We start from the raw sequence: 22,367 nt of genomic DNA on the forward strand, positions 1-22,367 counted from the left end.
CTCCTCTGCCAGGTTTAAAAAAATTATTTTTTCGCTTCCGTGATCCATTTCAAATGTGATCTGTTCCCTACCCACCCATTGGAGGTTGCTAGCAATCTTTTCCACGTACAGGAGCACTTAAAAAATACTCGTTGATAGGGGAAAAAAAAGTGTGTGCTTTACTGCTGCAAAAATTACATCAGCACTTTGTAACACATGCACTCAAATGTGCAGAGCTGCTCGTTGAAGATGAGTAGACACATAACAAACATATATAAAACATATGTAAACAGACGCTCTGTTCTGTACAGCACAGAGAAAGGATAACCTGCCCATGTCATAAGTAAGCTGTCAACAGCAGCAGTGAATAACAGTTGCAAATAACTCCGTGTGTTCTGCCGTGATTGGCAGTCGTGCATGCTAGCTGTTACATATGGACTAATAACATAATGTTGATGATGACATAAATCGATTGCTGAACGACAGTCGAGATTTGTATTGCTGATATGTGGAAGGGGGTGGGGGGGGTGGGCTTGAGTTGCATGATTCAATTCACAGGTGGAACATTTTCGCACATGCAGGGTTCCAAAAACAGTGCAATGCACTCGCAATGTGAAAGACAGGCAGACAAATTCATTAACATTGCAAGTGATGCTTACTTCACGATTTAACAGATGCGGCTTGATACAAAACACACTTTCCATTTGCTAGCATGCCTTGTGTGGCAATACGTCACGGTCACAATTTTTTTCAGACTCGTTGAAGCAGCAAAAAAAGACTTGCTGTGAAGAATATACATTAAAATATGAAATAAAATTACAATTGACTAGATGCTTTCAAAACACAGCTGCGACTGTACAAAGCATAAATGCAGGAAAGGCAAGTTCGGCTTCTGTACGAAGACTAGCAAGCAGAAATGCACCTTCTTAATGTAGGAGCTTTGCCATAATAAAACACTAAGTGTCTAGAAAGTTCCAACAAAAATGGTCTGATCCTTGACTAGCACAAAAACTATTAACAGCGTTTTACATAAAGTTGGGCATGATCAGCAACAAGTCAGGCTTTCTTCACACTGGAACACTTTTGAAGAAAGAGGAAAAAATTAAAAATGCAATCCCAACAAAATCACCATTTTGATGTTTTTCCTTGCTGAGAACTAATCTTTGCTAGCTGCAAATAAATATACTAGAAACAGTTTTTGCCTACTAAACACAGTTGTTCTTGGTTCACACAATACATAACTTCGAAGCTGATTTCACGCTACCAAACTTCACTTTCCACAGAACCACTATATGAAGGAAATATGTGGCTCCTGAATTGAATGCTGACTTTTATTAGTGCTCATATGACCCAGTGCTGATCTGTACTTGGCAACAGCTTTTTTTGGCAATGGCGGGAAGACTACAGGGGCAGAGTGCCCTTAACTGTGTCATTCCGCCAAATAGTTTGGGTGCACGACACTTGTCTAGCATGTTGCTCACTGTAATGTAATCCTGGAATAGATGGACCAACCGGCAGTTTTAGTTCCAAAAACGGCAACTTGATTCCATCGCTGGGACAGCTGGTGCCATCTATGGAGGCTTCTTGTAACTAGACATGCCTAGCAAATTTGTTGTGATCAGGAAAAACTTTTTTTTTTCCTTGACTTTTGACATTGAATGCTGGCAGTTATGTTATAAATATGCCTTAAATAATTAATATTAACAATATACTATATTTTATGATAAAATTTGTCAATGAAAGTGGGGATTATATTCCGTTGCTTAAGAAGAAAGGGCTTGTTTCGGCTCTATAGCTTCTGTACCATTACCAGAAAAAGCTGTAGCGGAGTATAGCCAGTTACGTGTCGTAGAGCAAGCCCCACTCTAGTCCAGCTGTTCTATGGTAAATAAATCTAGCACGAAGCAATCGCACTGGGCCTTCTTGGCATAATGTGTTGAAACTGGGTTAACAGTGTGAAGCTGCAAGAGATAAACGAAAGACAAGTGTATGCACAATCTTCTAAAACTCTTAAAACTAGATGGCAGTTGCTCAGTAAAGAAAACACAGTAGAGTGGCCTTTATGTTATTTTAAACACTTGAAGTAAAGCTTTCCTCTAGCGTATAGACTGTTCACGCGCTTCGATGTGTAAATAAATTGAAAGCCTAAAGAGAGTTATATGACTAGCGGCTGCCAGAAGCATACCCTAAGAGGACACTATGTACAGCAGGGTAAACGGAAGCTGCAGATTGACAAGTCTGCATGTTCCAAGCATCTTGCGAAAATCCTCAGCGCAAAAGCAATTAAGGGCCGCGCTATCAAAATGCAAGGCAGCATTGTATTATAAGTATGACTACCATTGTGACACAAAAGGATTGTAACACATTCACTGCTTACTTTTGGTTCTTTGCTTCTACATCAGTGCTGCCTGTTTTGATGGAGTGTAGCTTGGCGACAGCTCTTACGGCCAACATCTCGATTGTAAATAAATATTTCACGCAGTTCCACTGGTACACAAGCTGGAAAGCAATTCAGGCGTACACTGATATGAAAAAGCAGTGCAATGTGCTTGAGGCCCCATGGCATTTCATGCACATAATCGCCAGTAATTTGATTTCAGCACTCTTATCAAAGTGTAGCCCATAACATGGGTTTTGGAGACTGCTGGTAAAGCTAACTGCCATAAAGTATCTTAGCAACACGCCACATTGCACCAGACCGCACACCATATGTAGCTGCACATTAAATACAGTCACAAGCTGTCGGCACACTCCACTTGAAAACAACTTTTCATGGCAAGACAGCCCTGTAGCGACGCCGACATGATGGGTCAAATATGTGCACACAGCCCACCTTTGGTGCATCTCTCACACCAAACCGCACACCATACATAGCTGCACATTAATTAGTCACAAGCAGTCGGCACAGCTCACTTGAAAACAACTTTTCACAGCAAGGTAGCCCACATAGCGATCGACGTGATGGGCCAAACTTGTGCACACAGTCCATCGTTGATGGATCTCTCGCACCAGACCACACATCATACTTAGCTGCACATTAATTACAATCACAAGCAATCGGCACACTCCGCTTGAAAACAACTTGCAAGGGAGTCCCCGTAGTGGCCGACATGATGGGCCGAACTTGTGCTCACAGCCCATCTCTCACTCGTACACGGTAATAACAACAACAACACCACACCAGCCAGCTGCTGAGGAGCACGAGTTAAGGGTGGAGGCCGCCCCTGATCAGCGAAGTCAGGTCCGTGTCGAGCCGGTAGTCAGCTATGTCGACCAGCTCTGAATCGTTGTTCAGCACGGGCTGCACGCGGTCATACGTGGACTGTGCTCCACTGCCGGCAATGACTGAGGCGGTGCTGCAGCCGTTCTTGCACTGAGTCAGCGTGGCCGTGTTGCGCTTGGGCAGCAGGAAGCTGATGGAGAGGGAGATGGCGATGTGCCACGCACTGTGGATGTACTTGTAGTTGTCCTCGGTTTCTACAAAGGCGAACAGGACTAGACCGATTGCGGCAAGGAGGATGCCGGGAGCCAGGAACAAGAGCCATTCACGTAGTGTCGGTTGACACGAGCGCAACTGGTAGCACCTCCGCACCTGTAGCAGCAGTTTTGAAAAGAACCAACGCGGCACCCGCTGCACACCTCTTGCTTCTCTCAGTGAAAAACTGTTAAATACATGAGACTAAAATTTTTAGAGGAGTCGTTCAGCAGGTTTTCGGAGGGATATACAGCAAAAGAAAAAAAAAACTATGCAGAACTAAAAAGCTGCTAAGTCAATGACTGTTGAAGTTGCTCTAAACAGTGACTTTAGTGCTGATGCAACTACTGGTCTGTAAAGCTGCAATTGGACAAGTTGGAGAGTTCAGCAAGAGCAGAGTGTAGGCTCTTAAATGTTTGTCAGTGCTAGTGATGGCCCCCTAGGACAGACAAGATTTTGACTTTCATGGTGGAGTTTCTGGGTTTCATCCAATTTTCTTTTCCGAACTTGTGGAATGTCAGCTCGGAGTACCGATGCTTAGTCCCCTATCGTTCTTACCCTAAGTGTTTCCCAACCTTTGGCCTTGAGGAACCACACCAGCTTTTGTGAAACAGAGCACACACCCATTACCCACTACAATTACATGATGCAACTAACTGCCTTATTTTTTTAGGTCGCCTTATCGAATGCTAGTGGCATATTAATAGACAACCGGTCATGCTTACTATGGCATCTTCTAAAAAAATCCTGAAGCGATGACACTCTAATTATTAAACTGAATCAATCTCTTTAGAGTATGTGCATTCGTAGAGGCCTGCAGTTTGTACTTAAGCCACCCATTCCCTTGTCTGCCCTGTTGTCTGTTTTTTTTTTGTTCTCTTGTTTGTTTACTGGTGCTTCGTGGTGCCTCCTCTGTATTTGAAGCTACATACTACGCTTACATGAATCCTTAGAGTTCCTTAAAATTACTGAGAGCGAAGGCACAAGCTGTGGTCATTCTCCTATAATGTACCAGGAATGCTGGGCGGTGTGAACTTCATGCTTAGGTTAGTTGGTAATTGGCTGAAAATGTGGATCCAGTTCTAAGAACACTTTTTTTTGGAAATTAACCTCCCAGGAATGCTCTGCTAATTTCCACATATGCTCCCAACACTAAACATTTGTTAATAGCGAAAGATGCACAACTAAAATAATCCAATCTGTGCAGATTGGGAATTATCGTGGGTCGGTTACGATTCTCTGGCAAAACCCACATTTTCGGCCAAGCACTAGCCAAGCCAAACACAAAGTTCACACTTTCCAGTACTCCGTCATGGATGAGGCACTCTTTAATTGCATCTTCGATAAACTTCCACTGGAGTTGCTCCAAAACCAGTGCGTTGCTCAAGGGCCCACGGTAATGGAGCGCTATGCATCCTAGCGCAGTTTACTGAAGATAAAATTGTGCTTCGGTGTGCACTGGAGTGCACCCGTGCGCACTGGGGTACACTGGTGCACACTGGGGTACACCGGTGCACACTGGGTTACACCGGTGCACACTGGGTTACACCGGTGCACACTGGGGTACACCGGTGCACACCTCACTTTGCTCCGGGTAGTTTTGAGGAACCCCATCTGTGAGGCAGAGCAGTATGCTCACCCAAGAGATGGAGAGAAGGAGCACCCCGGCGCAGACGGGGACGGCAAAGACGAGAAGGCTGGTGCGTTGGCACTGGACGCCCAGCGCCACGCCCAGGGCACCGAGCACGTGCGCGATGGAGGCCAGCGTGGGCGGCACGTGTGCCATGGCCACCAGGGTCACCCAGAAGGAGAGCACGGCCGAGAAGAAGTCGCAGAACTGGAGCACCTCGTAGCGCAGCAGGCAGAAGCCAAACATGTCCACGTCACACGCATGGTAGAACTGGGGGCAGGAAAAAAACAAAACAAAAACAAACTACAGCATCATTTCTCTGTGCAAAGCGCTGTGCCGATGATAACTGGACATGTAGGCCATTGCTCGTGTCACATAGTCTAAACAAGGTATAACTCCTACCTCTGCCCCAGAAGGCCAGTCAATATCCAGTACCTTCATGTCAGATCAGTCATTCTACCTTTAAATGTTGAATCAGGAGAAAGGAGTCGATTGTTCAGTTTTTTTTTGTCTTTTTGATAAGGTGGATCTGGCCAGCTGTCACGACATTTGCCTATGTAAAAAGGACGATTCTGGCAGCAGTGGTCCTTTATTTCTGCATTTTAAACTAGCTGAACACTCTTGATACGAAGTTGTAAACAGATTGAAACGATATGGTTTGCTCCTGTCTTCATTTTTTTATATGCCAACACTGATGTCATTTGTCATTGCAACAACTTTTCATTTAGCTTAATGATTATGCCATTCCCTATACAAAACTGCCCTGTAAAGGCCTAAATGTAAATATATGAAATGGAACAACATGATTTGTTTTTTTATACATTGCGCAGAGTGAAGTGGTATATGGCTGTCTATGCATTTAAGGGCTACAAAACTACAAAGATCACTAAACACTCAAGAGCACGGTATAAATGAATGAATGCATTAATTAATTAATGATGCATCAATTTAATTCTAATGATATGGCTGAAAGATGGCAAGTGTTTCTAGGAACGCGGTGTCATGCAGCTGCGGTGTCGCCAGCCCTACCATTGAGAAGAACATGGTGACACCGTAGACAACAGCCTCGGTGTAGAACTGCCGTCGTGTTGCGAGGACTATGGCTGGCAGGAAGAACAGGTTGCTCAGCGTCAGCAGCAGGGTCTTCATCAGTAGGAGCGGAGCAGGCGTTGCTTGGCTATTGTCGGTGCAACCCCATCCACGCCAACCTTGTGAGAAAAAAATTAGATAATGTAAAATGTTTTCTCTATGACCACCAGAGGGCAATCACTTAACATAGAAGGCACAATACATTGCATTGTAGCCACCACCGTCTGGCATTGTAGCTTTCTGTTACTGGGAAAGATCAAACCAATATCCTAGATATTGAATAAAAGACACTGCACATCATGGGCACTTTGCAAGTTTAAAAGAAGTTGGTTTAGCTGCACTGAGCTAAAGACATGAATTGGGCATTTTTTTGCATGAATCAGGCATCGGTTTGAGACATGCTGCGAATAGATGGAAGGAGGTTTTGATGAAATGTTTGAAGGCAGTCACACCAAGTTGGAAGGAAATTGCCAACAGTGACAGTTGATAACATTCTATACAATGAGTAGAAACATGTATGAAAAAATAATGTGAATGCACTCTATAAACCCACTCAATCAAAATACCTAGTCACAATAGTACAATAGAGCACCTTGTGAGCTGTTATTGTGTACTCCAATAAATCCCTCTAGCTCTGAAATGAGTGAAGCGTTCAAAGCTAGCGTAACGTCAAGCGCGTAACTGCTCGACATCATGTAATATTTCTGTAACTGGAAAAGATGAAATATACTAGAAATATCTAACCCATAACATGTGGAAAGGCATCATACGTCATGTTGAGATCTGTTTCCTTGCTGAGTCTAAACGTTTTCCACATTTCTTTTCTACATAGGTGAATGAGTTAAAGTAATGTTGCAGCGTGCAACATACTACGCTGAATAATGCAGACGTCTCATTTCATGAGCTTGAGTTATCCATCGAGTCTCTAATACATCGAATTTTGAATTGCCATATTTTTTAAGCAGTTAGGTACACAGCCACAACTCAATGTCCTCATGACACAATGCTTCTGCATGTAGAAATAGTGAAATATGGGTAGCTGGCAGTTTTTTCTAGTTTACAACCAGTTAAACAACAAGGCTGTTCATTAAGTAATGACACCGGGGCATAATTTGCATTGTACCACAATCTGTCAAAGGCATCCAGAAAACAACTACTTAAGGTGTTACGTACTCATATCTGATAGCCACAACGTTGGCTCAGTGGTTATTGTGCTCGGCTCCTGATCCAAAAGACGCGGGTTCGATCTCGGACACAGCGGTCACACTTTAGTGGAAGCAAAATGCTAGAGGCCCGTGTACTGTACAATGTCCGACCACGTTAAAGAGCCTCAGGTGGTTGAAATTATCCGGAGCCCTCCACTATGGCACCCCTCATAGCCTGAGCCTCTTTGGGACGTTAAACCCCATATAACCAAACCAATATAATATCTGATGTCAGCGGTATACCACTTTTTGTGCTTGTACATCGTTGTCACAGCGAAGCAAGTTTCTAGTTTCTGGGCCGTTGATTTGGCTCCGGTGCTTGAGACCTACAGTTTTGAAGAGCAAGTTTTTGAATTTTGCTGCAGAGTTGTTTGGTTCTGTCTGATGGCTAACTTTGCTCCTTGACAGCTGCAGCCTGCGAGAACTTTGCGCTTAGAGAAAGTCAATAATGCATTGTGTACTCACCTCCAAGGCAGTGACAGGAGCTGAAGTAGAACTGCCTGAAGTGGTTCTCCTGGCAGTAGCCGTGCTGTCCGCAGGGCGATCCTTCGAACACGCAGGGCTGTAGCCGAATGCGCAGGTCGACTATGGTCTGCTCCAACTCACACCTCACGGGCACAGAGGAGCTTCGGAGAAAATGGAACGAGCATTTCTGAGCTTCCAGAAATAATTATCGAAGTTGGTTAAGCTACCTAGGAAAGTTCCACAACTACAAGGTTAAACTAATAAGCCTTGAAGAGATCCCATCCTGTTAAACATGCAGTAGGATGACAGCACACTATACTTTGTCTCACACGATCTTTGCAGCACTATGGAAGGCAGAGCCCTCTCATCCAATCAGGGCTGCAGGAACACAAAAAATAGTCCCTCGAATATTTGAGCAGTGTAGGACTATTATCAAACAATGGGCACAGCAATTGAAAACATAGTTTGGGCTGATAGATTTAGATGGTAGAGAGTGCTTCAAGCACTGGTGAAATTAAAAACAAACAGATAAAAGAATAAAGACATCAAGCGCCACCTGCTAGAGGTAGAAAGAAGCTAACTACTAGTACGCCTTCTTTCACATGGATTGAGCTACCTGGACATCAGGTGGATCGAGCCACAGGCGCGTAGGAATGCACTAATGTAGTGCGTGCCATCCTGATTGGACGAGAGAGCTCTACGTTTCGTAGTGCTGCAAACATCTTGCGAGACGGGGAGCATAGTCTTGCCCTTGCAACTAATTCAAAGCCAATATCAGCCACAGGCCAATGCTACCCAATATGAACCAGTAGTATATCTCAAAAGGAATTTGAGGTGAGCTTTTTAGCATTTGTTTGAAGAGCTGTCACGATTTTACAAGCAAAATGAAAACGCAGTGCCCTAGCAGGATGGGCAGAAAAAGGTACACAAAAGGGAAACAAATTAAAAACTGAAAGTTGGTACAAAAAATAAAAATGAAGTTTGCCAAGCATCACGATGCAACAGTGAAGTCATCTAACTCAGTTACCAAGGCAACAGAACCTTGTTGATAACTATCAAATATATGGCGAACCTGGAACCATTGAAGCAAGATGCCGTGAACGAGAGGAACCAGGCTCCAGGTTCCGGAAAAGGGAAGTACTTGATGGCCACCAGGGTGTCATTAGTGGCGACGGCTAGCGTCAGTTCCGGAGGGCACTGGATGTGTCCTGACAGGTACGGCGGCGGACTTCCATGATGGATGCAGATGTTCACAACCACCACCTGGGAGGTCAGGTTCTGTATGGCAAAGAAAAGCAGGAATTGAGAGTTGAGTGTGCAGAAACTACCCAGTCAAGCGGAAGACACACTTCAAGAGCACAGTGTCGCAGTACGGGGCAGTAACATGCAAGAGGGAAACATACTTTGCTTTCTTTGAGGGAGCAATCACTCATTAGCATCCACCTCAGCGCAGCCACATGGTTGCAAGGGAAAGCTATACAGCTTTCTGAGAATCTTCATAGTTGAATAAAAATTCATCCTGGTTGAGGCAGTCGCTCTACCGACCAGCTAACCAGGATAGCTAGCAGATGGTAGGGAAAGGCCAAATTTACTAACAACTCGAAACGGGAACAGTGTTAATCCGGTGTATTTAGGGAAAATCCCCAAGGTGGTAGAGCAGAATTCAGTTAGGGAGTAAATTACTTGGAATAATTTGGGAGTAATTAATTGTTAGTGAGTAATTATACCCCAAATAAAATCTACTCTAACTTAGCGGTTTCCCCTAAATATATTGGGCTCTGCCTTCTTGCATAGCATAACGCCATAGGTGCTTCAAATGGTGCCTTAGCTGTTATGTGCCGGTGAAATCTAGTGGCACAGTGGCTATGATTCCAAAACATTTGTTTTCATTTTTTCTTTATGCTCACTACAAAGCATTTCATAGAAGCTCCTAAGCTTGCGCACATGTGTCAAAGCACAGCCTGTGGTCTAATCTGCCATTGCTCGCTGAGCAAAGTGTGCTGCAAGACGTCTTGTCTTCCATACTGCCACATGTGCCTTATGGGCACCTTCAGTGGAACTTCTTACATAATCTCATCTGGCCATCTACTCGCTCTCAAAGCAGTTAAAGGGACAGTGAGGAAAGCTCTATTAGTATTCTTTTTAAAGCAAAATCCGATAGTTCGGCATTTCACGGCTTTGTTGCCACTTGGCCGGCAGCGAAAGATGCATTTATTTCTAAGAAATTTGGACTGAAAGTTGAAAAAGCTTTTCCCGCCGCTCAGATTCAAACTTGGGATTCTCTTATGACGACACAGGACTAAGTGACGTGAAACATGACGTGCACTTGACGTAACGCAGACTCTGTGATTTCTGGCGGCCAGCAGTGCGGCGTAGAAGCAGCCGAAAAGAAAGCTACTGCCGGCCGCACGTTGAAGGCATCTATCGGCTATTGCGGCCGTCGCTACCGTCGCTTCGTATACGTTTGTACCGGCGTTTCGCCAGCGTTACGATGGATCCCGCTCTCGAAGTTGTCAACGAAGTTCTCGCAAATAGACACCTTTAGCATACCGTGTACCTTGTTACCGCTAGCGGAATACCGGGAGCCCGCCTACTGCCGATGAGCAGGCGCTGATTGGTCCCGATGCTGCAGGCGCGCGCGTAGCTGCCGGATACGTGGCGCCATCTGGCGACGTCAAGGAGATTTGCGCATGCACTGGCTGCGCCTCAGTGATTCGTGGTTTCTCGCACCCTAATGTTGCTAGAACCATTGATTCTAGCAACACTGTTTAATCCTATGACGTCATCATGCTTGTACTTGCGAGTTTGGCCTGTGGCGGCGATACCTGTATTTTGATTCTTGCTCTTTTCTACGTTACAAGAGCTTTGTTGTCAGTATGAGTGGCATTTTTGTAATCAGGAGCTGGTATTCTGTCGATACAAGCCAACTTCAATTTCTCCTCAGTGTCCCTTTAAAAATTTCACCTTCCCAGTGTTCCCCTTACATGAATCTTGCTAGAATACTGCACTTCAATTTGATCGCCTCCTGTACTAGAAAATTAGTTTTTGGAAACTGGCAGCTCGGAAAGAGTGATGCAAGCGTCCAATGGCGTTTAGAAGGAAACTGAAGTGATTTCACTACCCTTTAAATGCAGCTGTACAGCACGCTACTGAAAGGAAAATTATAAGTGTGACACTAAGGGAACGAGTGAAACTTAATGATGCACTAGTTGAAATCACGAAGTAGAAAGGGGCATGGGCAGGGCATGTATAATACAAAGGAAAGATAACCGTTGGTTCCCTATATTAATGGAATGGATTCCAAGAGAAGGCAAGTGTAGCAGGAGGTGGCAGAGAATCAGGTGGGCAGATGAAATAGGGAAGGCTGCAGGGATACGGTGGCCACAGCTGGCACAGAACAGGGTCAACTGAAGGGACATGGGAGAGGCCTTTGTTGCAGTGGGCGTAGTCAAGCTGATGATGATGATAATAAAACACAGCAGGGGTGCTGTTGAATGGCGCTCAATGTGCCTTTAGCTACCGTCAACAAATGGGTTTTGGCCGCTATACGTATAATGGTAAATGAACAAGTGGTGCACCTTGACCATGCTGTCCAAGTGTATCTTGGTTTGCAGCGTGCCGCCAATGTCCACAAATGGTTCAAGCTGCAGGCCCACCATGACTGGGAATGCGTCCGTGAGGCCAAGCCATGACGAAAACCATTCTGGTCCCTGAAACAGTTGCAACCAGGTATTTTAAATGCCCATGGAATCTTGCAAACATACTAATATACAAGACCAGAAGCTAACTTTCACATTATTTTTCTCATGCAATCAAATTAGGACGTAATACACCTGTCTAGTTCTGTTAATGTATGTTGAAACATTGGCTAGTGCATGCTCTGTGCATTTGCCCAAATGGCTTGTTTTGTACACTGGACTGGATGTACAGCTTTGTAGGCTATCGGTCCAAATATTTCGGCAAAATTTTCTTTGAATGAGACAATGAAACCTCCATTGGCTTGACCTACTTGTTCTAAACTATAAAAGGAAATTCAGCCCTTATGAAGCTTTCTAGTGTGGTCCAAATCATGATAGCTACCCTGTGTTTTGTCTTATTGGACAAGAAGCTATGCAGTGAACACGAATTCAGACCATGTACTCTGCATCCATAGGACACTTCAGTAACTTTATCGATGGTAGGGACCATAAACAATGCAGGAATGATGTCATACTTCTAAGACTGCAAGACACAGTACTTCAAGCATGAAATGTTACGAGTTGGTCATCTGCAGTTTCTAGGCACAAAAACTGAAACGAGCTGAGGAGAAAAATGCATTCTCTCTCAAGTGCCACCAAAAAGAAGATTCGGAAGAGATTCAAGAGAAGATCGAGAGGACATCAGAAGAGATTCAAGAGAAGATTCACAGCGATAACGTTCAGCCAATAATCGCATTCATAGCAGTTTTCATAGCAGCATTAAGAGATGGTGTCAGAAATTATGTGGCTAAGCTAACTTGGGACTTTACGCGGCATTAACCCATGCAGATATTTCATGCTTACATCTGCAAAGGAAATGAGCTATAGCAGCATTTCTTAAACACTTCAGTGTGTGCAATATACAGTAATTCAGGCTAGCGACGACATGAACTGCAATAATGTGGTGACACGGTCTCTTTGGTGTGCGACTTGGTTATGCGGCAATGAGTGCACCTTTCTGCTTACCTGCACTAGGAAAGAATCCAAAAAGTCCTGGGCGTGCTTGATTCGTGTCAGTGGTATCATGGGTAGGCAGCCCTGCATGGCGGCCAGCACACCTTCCTCTCCCAAAATCTCTTTCACAAAGTGTGCCGTGTGAACTTGAAACTCGACCGGCGTGGCGGTCACGGTGGCGCTCGGACCCGCCGCCACCTTCTGGTGGTCTTCGTGCAGCTGGCTGACAGCCGACAGGGTAGACGTTGTCTGGTTGGACGATGTCTCGTTGCTAACATCTGAGTCGTTAAAACCGGAAGCCAGGTGGCGAGGCTGCCGGCTCGACTTGCGGCTTAGAAAGCGCCACGGTGTCGGGCAGTCTGCAAAAAAGGCATTACAAATGAGTCACTGACTTGGTTACGAAAATGTTACAAATGTGCGGAACAGAGTAATTAGAACTAAAGAGACAAATGTAGTGACTTCAACTGTCTTTCTACATGTTGCAGAGGAAGTTAACAATTAATAAAGAAGCACATGTGCCAGAGGCTCTAAAATGCTGCATGTAGAGAAACTATACAAAGTAATATGATTAAAAGCTGGGTTAGGAAGCATGGATTCATTGTGATTCGAACACCACCAAAGAGACAGAGACAACACATTCTAACATGTATGTTCTGATGTTTCGTTTGCTCTTTCTCAAAGTGACTAAAATGTGGAATAAGTTGTTAATTGATGTGGGGGAGAATATTGATGCCCAAAAATTTGAATTATGTTTGCAGACAAAGTGGTGTGAATATGGTGGTGATTAATAGTTCTGTTTGTTTGAAATACAGCAGACTCCCTTTAAGATGAACTCCAAGGGACCATGAAGACTGTTCATCTTATCAGAAGTTCATCTAATTAGGAGTGCTTCTTAAAATGATGTTCGAGCATGCACTGTGTGTCCAAATACTTCGTATATGTGAACAAAGCCATGAAATAGTCTTTTAGGAAAAAAATAATTGCAACATAAGCATTTATTGCACTACTAGTGCAGTGCATCAGGCACTGTTGAGTGTTGCCCAGTCTGTTATTTTTTTTTGTGTCTGTCGAGAAAATCGTCTGCTTGCTACAAGCGTAGGCATATCACTTAACCTTCCAAGATATCCTTCAGTGCCCTCACAGGGGAGGAGCAGCGACAGTTCTGCTTTCACAGAATCGCCCTTTCAACAGAGACGTGGTTAGGTCTCTGTGCCTCCCCGCGTTGCACGGATCGTCGGCGGTGCAAAAAAGCTTTCAATTTTTTAGCTTTTTTTCTTTCCTTCCGCTGAAATACTGCTCGAATGGTCGAGTAAAGCTGCATGGCTTGGGCACGGCTGGTCGTGAAAGTTCATCTTAACCAATTAGCACGTGTGCAGTGTACATCTTAAGCAGATTTTTTTTGCATTGACTCTATGGGAAACCAAACAAATGACCACCACTGTTCATCTTAACCAAGGGTTCATCTTAAGCAAGTTCGTCTTAACGGGAGTCTACTGTATGTGTGCTCTGTATGTAACAACCTGTTTTAAAGAGCTGACAGTATGCATAAACAATAAACAACAAATGTTTTGTGCAACCATGTACACATAAAATGGTTTGAAAGTACATCTTGGCAACATTAGAATGCTCTGCACAGAAACAGCCTGATCAACAGTTACAAAATGAAAAATATTTCAGGATGCATATTTCTACTTTAACACATTACTGTTTTTCAAAAAACACGAGTTTTACATATTGGTTTCAAACAGTGAATCTCTAAACATGTTACATGCAAGCATGTTTAAAGAGAACAGAAAGCGTTTAGAGAACAGAAAGCACCAATTTGCCCAGTCGTCTAACCTAGTGCTCTAGATATTTCAGACATTGCATGTCTGTCTAGGCCAACCTGAGCTTATAGCATTTTCTGCAATAATGAGCTTTGCACCAAGAGTTCCGTGCAGTAATGTTTTATACATGATAATCCTGAGCACAGCACATCGGCCATGCAATATGACACTGCTCTCTTTCTGTCCAACAAAAAACAATTGTCAAACACAGTTCCCTATGCACACATACCTTTTACATCCACGACGATTGAATAGCTAGTGTGTACATCAGCAGCTACGGCAATGTAGTAGTATGCTTCCATTTCTGGCTGGGGCACAATCCTATAGAAATCGTCTCCCGTGACGTTGACATCTTCGGCGTACGGAAGGGCCCGTGCACGCAGCCCAAACTTCCTGACACAGTGCTGAACGCCAGGTTTGTTCTTTGGCAAAGAGGAATTTGAAGAGATGTTCAGACAGGAGGACACCCTCACTAGCAGCTGCCACGCACCATCAGGAACAAATACCCTGCACGAGAGAGGAGAAATGAAAAAAAAAGAAGTGACTGCGATCCGCAACAAGTTGCATCACTCGCAACAATGCTCACTTTACTATGAGCGCAAACCGATCCTTGCAGGATACGTTTCTACAAGTCTCAGCAAGTCAAGAGCAAGCACCATGAGATGGAAGAAATGAGATGGACTAAATCCGCAGTTATTTCTCGCTTGGATGACTAGCACGGTAAATCTTTAACATGCACTGTAGAAAATAATGAACTTACTTAAACACCATCAACTGAGGGGGTGATGTTACATTGAGGTGCATGCCAACGTTAAGTAAAACAACTTCGTGATGGTGGCTCCATGCTGCCATGCTGCCAAGGCTGTACTGGCAACTGCGGTGAATCCCCTGAAAATCGGGAAAAGCACAGGTTTATCGGTCAAGTTGTTCTCTTTCATATGATGCGTAATTACCTTTATCAGAGACACTTTCTCTGACACTTTAACAAGCGGATTATTATTTTAGCATGATAAGAAACAGAAACCCATGTGCATGCAATGGACAGAGTAAGTGAAAAGCCATTTACTACAAGCAGGAACTTTGCCTTTTAATGACAGTTTAACATAGCATAAAAATTCACAGGGACACCTATTTCCATTGTGCGTTAACAATGTGATAGCCCTAGTAGCTGTTGATGCCTTTACCGGAACTGACTTCACACACCTCCAACCAATGGGAATTCTTCCCTGTGGTGACACCACTTCAATCCAGCCAATGGGAACTCCGGTCTGGTGATGTCGCTTCCATCCAGCCAATCAGTGAATTTTATGACCGACAACACATTCTGACCCCATGAGGCTTCTAATGCCATCACATTAATATTGGAAAACAAAATGAAAAGGCAGCATGGTGTACACGAATACAAAAACTTGTATGTTCCACATATTGTGCGCACTGCATTACTAATCAGGCCCTTGTATTTTAGATAGTCATGCTTAACACTGATAGACAGGGAAGTTTCCTTCTTACATTAGACATGACAGATGGCAAATAATTTGTCTTTCATATGCTTGTGCTGCATTTTGCAGTGCCACATCGAAACATCGTTATTCTGTGCTGGTTCTGTACAATCTTCGTGTTCTTCATTTTCGCTTTGCGAGTTATGCAGTCCGCGTGCATGAATATGTTTCCTGAAGCAAGTTCTTAGTTGTCAATCAGTGCTAATACCGTGTTACCTTCCCTGTGTGTCTTTGCTTTTTTGTGCTGTTTGTTCATAATGGGATGCACCACTCCATACACAAAAGCTAGGGTGTCTTTCTTATGCATATCCAGCTTTCATAGTACATCCATCAAGGTACAAAGTGCAAAGGCGGTGACTACCTGCTGCTTGATTTGCCGGCTTGATTCTTTGAGGAAGGCAATGACGAACCAACTACCAGGCAGCGGGTTGAGCACATGAAACTCGGGCATTTCCGTCGGCTGAAATCTGGTCTCTGTCTTGAGGTGGTATAAGGACTGGCTCGGAAGGTTGATGTGAGCGGGGAAGGAGCTGTTGTCAGCGGCAACCACGGGGTAGCTGCCGTGCCTGAGGTAGCTGCAGGAGGTAATGGAACACAATTTCGCATTTTTTGCCATCCGTGGTGGTTTTTGTGGAATCTCCCAGGACTTTTGATGCTGAAAAGCATTATGGCATGCAGCTTTTATTGACAGAACTTGCGGCTGGGCTAGTGTGCGTACATCCAAGGTTGAGAATAAAATGAGAATTTGCATTCCTTCTTTTGCTGCCCAGTTTGCTGATAAATTGACACACAGTCACTGACCAAATGTTTCAGGGGAATCCCCCAAGGTGGAGTAGATTTGTAATAAGGGAGTAATTACTCACTGGCATCCACCCGAGCACAGCCAAACGGCTACAGCCCGCCGCGGTGTCTCAGTGGTTATGGTGCTCGGCTGCTGACCCAAAAGACGTGGGTTCGATCCGGCCGCGGCGGCTAGAATTTCTTTGGAAGAGAAATTCTTGAGGCCCGTGTACTGTGCGATGTCAGTGCACGTTACAGAACCCCAGGTGGTCGAAATTTCCGGAGCCCTCCACTACGGCGTCTCTCATAGCCTTAGTCGCTTTGGGACATTAAACCCCATAAACCAACCAACCAACCAAACGGCTACAAAAGAAAGCTATACAGCTTTGTCAGAAACTTCGTAGTTAAAGAAAAATTCGTCCTGGTCCGGGGTTTGAACCTGGGACCACTGCTTCACCGGAGCAGTCGCTCTACCAATTGAGCTAACCGGGATGGCAAGCTTATGGTAGGGCGAGAGCGAATTGATCAATAACTCGAAGTGGGAACAACGTTGGCCAAATGTTTTAGGGGAATCCCCCAAGGTGGAGTAGATTTGTAATAAAGGAGTAATTACTCATTGACATCCACCCGAGTGCAGCCAAACGGCTACAAAGGAAAGCTATACAGCTTTGTCAGAAACTTCATAGTTAAAGAAAAATTCATCCTGGTTCGGGGTTTGAACCTGGGACCACCACTTCACCGGAGCAGTCGCTCTACCAACTGAACTAACCGAGACGGCAAGAGAGTAATTACTCCCTTATTACACAGTCATTCTTTCTGTTTTGCACCTGTGCTTAGGGTTTAGTGCTAGCACTTGTTCCTGCTTTCGGGTAGTCTGAACGGTACATACGAGCATCACATGCATCACTTAATTATTTGCCATGCAGTATATTACCTGCATAAATTTAATTCCAGCATTAGAAAGTATCAGTGTTCAGCATTGCTGTGGCCATGGGATAGCATAGCAGGGCTGATGGCTCCACACTATAATTGGGGATTACTTTCCAGTATTCCCCATTTTACAACCGATCACATCTTAGCCTTTTAGAGCTTGTACCAACTAACCCAACCGTATACTCTGTATATATTCCCTTTACCTGAAAATTAGCCTGTTCCACTGGTGTCAAGCCCAATTGGACTAGACATATGCTACCTGCTGTGGCTAAGCGGTTTAATTAACTGTTCTATTTACCAATTTGAATCAGGAAGGCTCTGGTGTGGAGCAAATGAACAGAGGAACAGAACTTTTACACGACTGCAGTGGTGTTCGGCTTCAGCAAGGAGGCCGAGAGCTTTGTAGGAATGCATACATATATATGCTCCCTATAATGCAAGCTAGATGCATTCATAACTGGTGGCACACTTAGCTGTCCAGTTTAACCAGTTAGGTTAAGTTTTGATATACAAATGTTTTCAAGAGGTGTGAGAGGAACAGTGGTACCGACATGTAAACGGGCTCTGATGGGCAGCTCTTGTCGTCCATAAAGGCCACAAACTGCCACGCTGCCCTAGAAGTTTGAGCAGGCACCGTGAAGTGGAAGATGGCCACATCACTGAATGTTCGATACGGCCGCAGTAGGCTTTCTTGGTAGGCATCTGATGGAGTGTATACTGTGGTGCAGGCAAGAAAGGAAATGAGAGGCCATGTTAATAGGTGCCACAATAAGAACAGTAAGCAACTCGAACAAATAACGCAGAAAGAAAAAATATTGTGGCGTATTGTCAATTCACAAACCACATAGATATCATACAAGCAAACAAGGGAAGCGGAATGAGGGGCTCGTTATAAATATGAAAGAAGCCAACAGCCACAGAAACCAAGGGCATACGGGATTTTTTTTAATTAATTTATTTTTGTGGTGTTGATCAATTTAGAATATTACTGAATATGTTATCGCTTAAAGCTACTTGATTCGAAAAGCAGAAGAAAAAACAACCACGTGCCGCCGGTGGGATCCGAACCCACGACCTCCGAATTACGCGTCCGGTGCTCTACCTCTGAGCTACGCCGTAGCCGTCGCCGTAGCTCAGAGGTAGAGCACCGGACGCGTAATTCGGAGGTCGTGGGTTCGGATCCCACCGGCGGCACGTGGTTGTTTTTTCTTCTGCTTTTTTAATCAAGTAGCTTTAAGCGATAACATATTCAGTAATATTCTAAATTGATCAACACCACAAAAATAAATAAATTAATTAAAAAAAATCCCCTGTGCCCTTGGTTTCTGTGGCTGTTGGTTTCTTTCATAGATATCATACATTAGTTTAAAAGCAGGCATCCTGAATGCTTGTGCAAAATTTATTAATTTTTTTTTGTAGTCTACAAATAATTTTAAAAATTATCTTATGCCAATGTGTCAAAAGGAGAAGTAGCTAGCTGTCAGCGCACCATTCAGATATTCACTCCAAACAAACATCCAAAGCACAGCTGCAGAGTGGAATAGGCATGAGTGCGCTGATGGTAGCGAATAAACTGCTATACACACCGCGCGCGCGCGGACAGCACGCACGCGTAAGCCATCCCGCTCGAAACGCGTACGCACGCTAAAACACGATCGAAGGCCTCCATACTGCGGAACAAACCGCACAAATATCGACACAACGCGGCATACAGACACCTAGATTTAGTTCATTTTATTTAATCTCTTTTTCTCAGCAGACGTTGCACAATACCAGGAGCCGCCGCGCAGCCGCGCGGAGCCCTTAGACAGCGCTATTACAAAATTACGCTGCTCTTTCAACCAACAGGGTATGATCCCTCATGATTTCGCGAGCATCTCTAAGCACGGGAAGCCCCAGATACGCGCAACTCGACGCTCCCGCGCGAGCCCACACAGCTGCAGAGAGATCTCGTGAATGAACGACGGAGAAAGAAAAAAAAGACCTGTCTCTCCTTCTTCGAAGCGCATCCGCAATCGTCCGAACTGTCACACGCATCCGCGAGCTGTTCAGAGGGTGACGTGAAAAACGTACGCACTCACCTAGCGGAACACCTAAGCGAACGGAGTGCAGAAGCCAACACAACCGTAGCAACCGCTCCATGAGGGAACAGCTGTTCGCCATTTTCCCCGCCAGCCACCGCCAACCGCCGGACCGACTTTTTTTTATTTTTGTGTGCGGCCTCTCCCCGCAGTTCTCTCGTTTCGCCGTTTTGCTATGCGCCTTTTTTTTTTTCGCCGATCGCAGAGTCCGTTGCAGTGAACGACCTCGGCTGCGTTCGCTGTCGAACAACACGTTTGCTAACTTTGCTTGTGGATACACTGGTTTTTAAACCACGATCAAGTTCGCTCGCCGAGAGGTTCGAGTTGAAACGAGCGAGTGATTTCGGCAGACGACGCCAACCGCAACTCCGCAATCCGAAACTAGCTGCAGTTGCGACACTCGCCTAGTGGGGCGCTGGGGCGGGGAATCGAACGCGCGCGATTTGAAAAGCAGCTCGAACTCAATAAAACATGAAACTTCCGCCGCAAGCGGGCCCACTTGCAGCTCCACATCCAACAAGCACCGTCTGTTCCAACCCCAGACGTGATTGCATTGCAAGAAGCTAGCGGCAGGGCTACACTGCCAGGCTATAAAGCATATCTGCCACCTCATTATGATACTAGTAACGCAGCCGGCTCCTTCACAGCCACTCTGGTGCATAGAAATATCACCGCAATTCAACATTTTATAAATGATTCGGAAGAAGATTACACCCTACTTGAAATAGTACCAAGGCAAAAAGGAGACTCAAATCTCTTCATCCTTAATGTATACAACCCGCCCAGAAACAAAGGCAATGGACTCCCACACTTGTTGATAAACACAGTAAAGCTGGCTGCTAGGGCTCAACTAATAATTGTGGGAGACTTCAACGCTCAACACCCAGCATGGGGATATACCAAAGCAACTCCGAAAGGGAACCTGCTCTGGCAAATCATACAGTCACTAGGGCTCACAACGCTAAACAACCCGAGCGACCACACACGCATGGGTAACAGTGTATGTGTAGACACATCTCCAGACTTATCCCTCTCTAAAAACGTCAAGGACGCAAAGTGGGTAAACACCGGGCAAAACCTTGGTAGTGATCACTTCATCCTTAGCATCACCTTCCCCACGACAAAACTTAAAAACAAAGCAAAAGAAATACGAACCACGGATTGGGACAAGTTCAGGCAACTTCGCGACAAAACAGCTCCAAAGGAGATCTCTAACCTTAGCGACTGGGTTATCTCCCTGAATGAGGATGTCAGCTCCACTAGCGTTGTGGTGCCAGTTGAGAAGGAGGAGCAGATTGCAGACTCAAAACTGTTACACCTGTGGCAGGCACAAAAAGGCCTCCAAAAACGCTGGAAGAAGCAAAAACACAACAAGCGACTACGCAAAAAGATCGCTGAAATCGAGAGGCGAATCGAGGAACATACACTTACTCTCCAAAAACAACAATGGAACCAAATATGTGAAAGCGTCAATGGGCAGCTCGGAAATAAGAAGACATGGCATCTTCTAAGACACCTGCTCGACCCAGAACAAACACGTCCCGTGCAACAAAGTCAACTGTACAGACTCATACATAAATATGAGGGTACAACTGAAGACCTAATCAAAGAGCTAGCAGAACGTTATCTAAACACGGATAATGGTACCACTCAACCAGACTACCGGGGGACTCCAAATCCAAATTTAGACGCAGACATCACAGACGCAGAGGTCTGGTACGCAATTGGAAAACTGCGGACAACATCTGCGGCGGGACCAGACAAAGTAACAAATAAGACTCTCAGGAACTTAGACGCAACGTCGATCGCGGCGGTTACAGACCTTATGAACAAATACTGGCATGCAGGCAACATACCACCAGAGTGGAAACACGCGAAAATCACTTTTATTCCTAAAGCGGGTAAGAAACTCAGCACTGAGAATCTACGCCCAATTTCATTAACATCATGCCTAGGCAAACTCATGGAGCATGTCATCCTCAATAGGCTCCAAAACTATGCGGAGGACATGAACCTCCTACCTGAAACAATGTTAGGATTCAGGGCCCAACTATCTACCCAGGACATACTCTTGCAGCTTAACAAGGACATAATTGAAGCTGACGAGGGAACAGGAACGAAAGCAATATTGGGTTTAGACCTTGTTAAAGCTTTCGACAACGTCACCCACAAAGCCATTTTGACAAACTTGTCAGAAATCAACCCCGGAGAAAGGACGTACAACTACATCCGATCCTTCCTCACTAACAGAACAGCAGTGATAACGGTCGGAACAATAGAGTCTGCCCCAATCACACTAGGAAGTAAAGGAACGCCACAGGGCTCCGTCCTGTCCCCTTTCCTTTTTAACCTCTCCCTCATCAAAATTCCCCCCAAACTGGCACAAATACCAGACCTACATCACACGTTCTATGCAGATGACATCACACTTTGGGTAACCAAAGGATGCGAAGGCTACATAGAAGACACACTCCAAGCAGCAGTGGACATCATTGAGGCATGCGCATGGGAATCCGGCCTCACTTGTTCTGAGCAAAAATCTGAACTCTTTGTGATCCGTCGTAAACAAAGAGGTAGGCGTACCACGACATCCCCCCCGCAAATAAACGTCTATATTAATGGACGATCTGTCAAAGAGGTACAGACCATGAGAATACTGGGGTTGTATTTACAAACAAATGGAAAGAATACTGACACACTCACTAAGCTAAAAC

At 44.8% G+C, this 22,367-nt stretch overlaps 1 protein-coding gene across 1 annotated transcript; it reads right to left on the minus strand.

Annotated features, from left to right (window-relative positions):
* Positions 1–137: 137 nt before the first annotated feature.
* LOC149365846 (post-GPI attachment to proteins factor 6-like) lies at positions 138–19,757 on the minus strand. Its single transcript, XM_089546686.1, has 12 exons — positions 19,654–19,757; positions 18,124–18,289; positions 16,221–16,434; positions 15,121–15,248; positions 14,590–14,867; positions 12,547–12,893; positions 11,422–11,553; positions 8,916–9,121; positions 7,844–8,004; positions 6,114–6,292; positions 5,094–5,354; positions 138–3,571 (listed from the first exon to the last, which is right to left on the minus strand). Exons 1-12 carry the CDS (start codon positions 19,733–19,735, stop codon positions 3,185–3,187), a joined length of 2,541 nt encoding a protein of 846 aa, XP_089402812.1. The 5' UTR covers positions 19,736–19,757; the 3' UTR covers positions 138–3,184.
* Between the last annotated feature and the right edge of the window lie 2,610 nt (positions 19,758–22,367).

Source organism: Amblyomma mixtum, chromosome 1 (genome assembly GCF_055824585.1).
Source record: "Amblyomma mixtum isolate Tamu chromosome 1, ASM5582458v1, whole genome shotgun sequence".
Classification (NCBI taxonomy): domain Eukaryota; kingdom Metazoa; phylum Arthropoda; class Arachnida; order Ixodida; family Ixodidae; genus Amblyomma; species Amblyomma mixtum.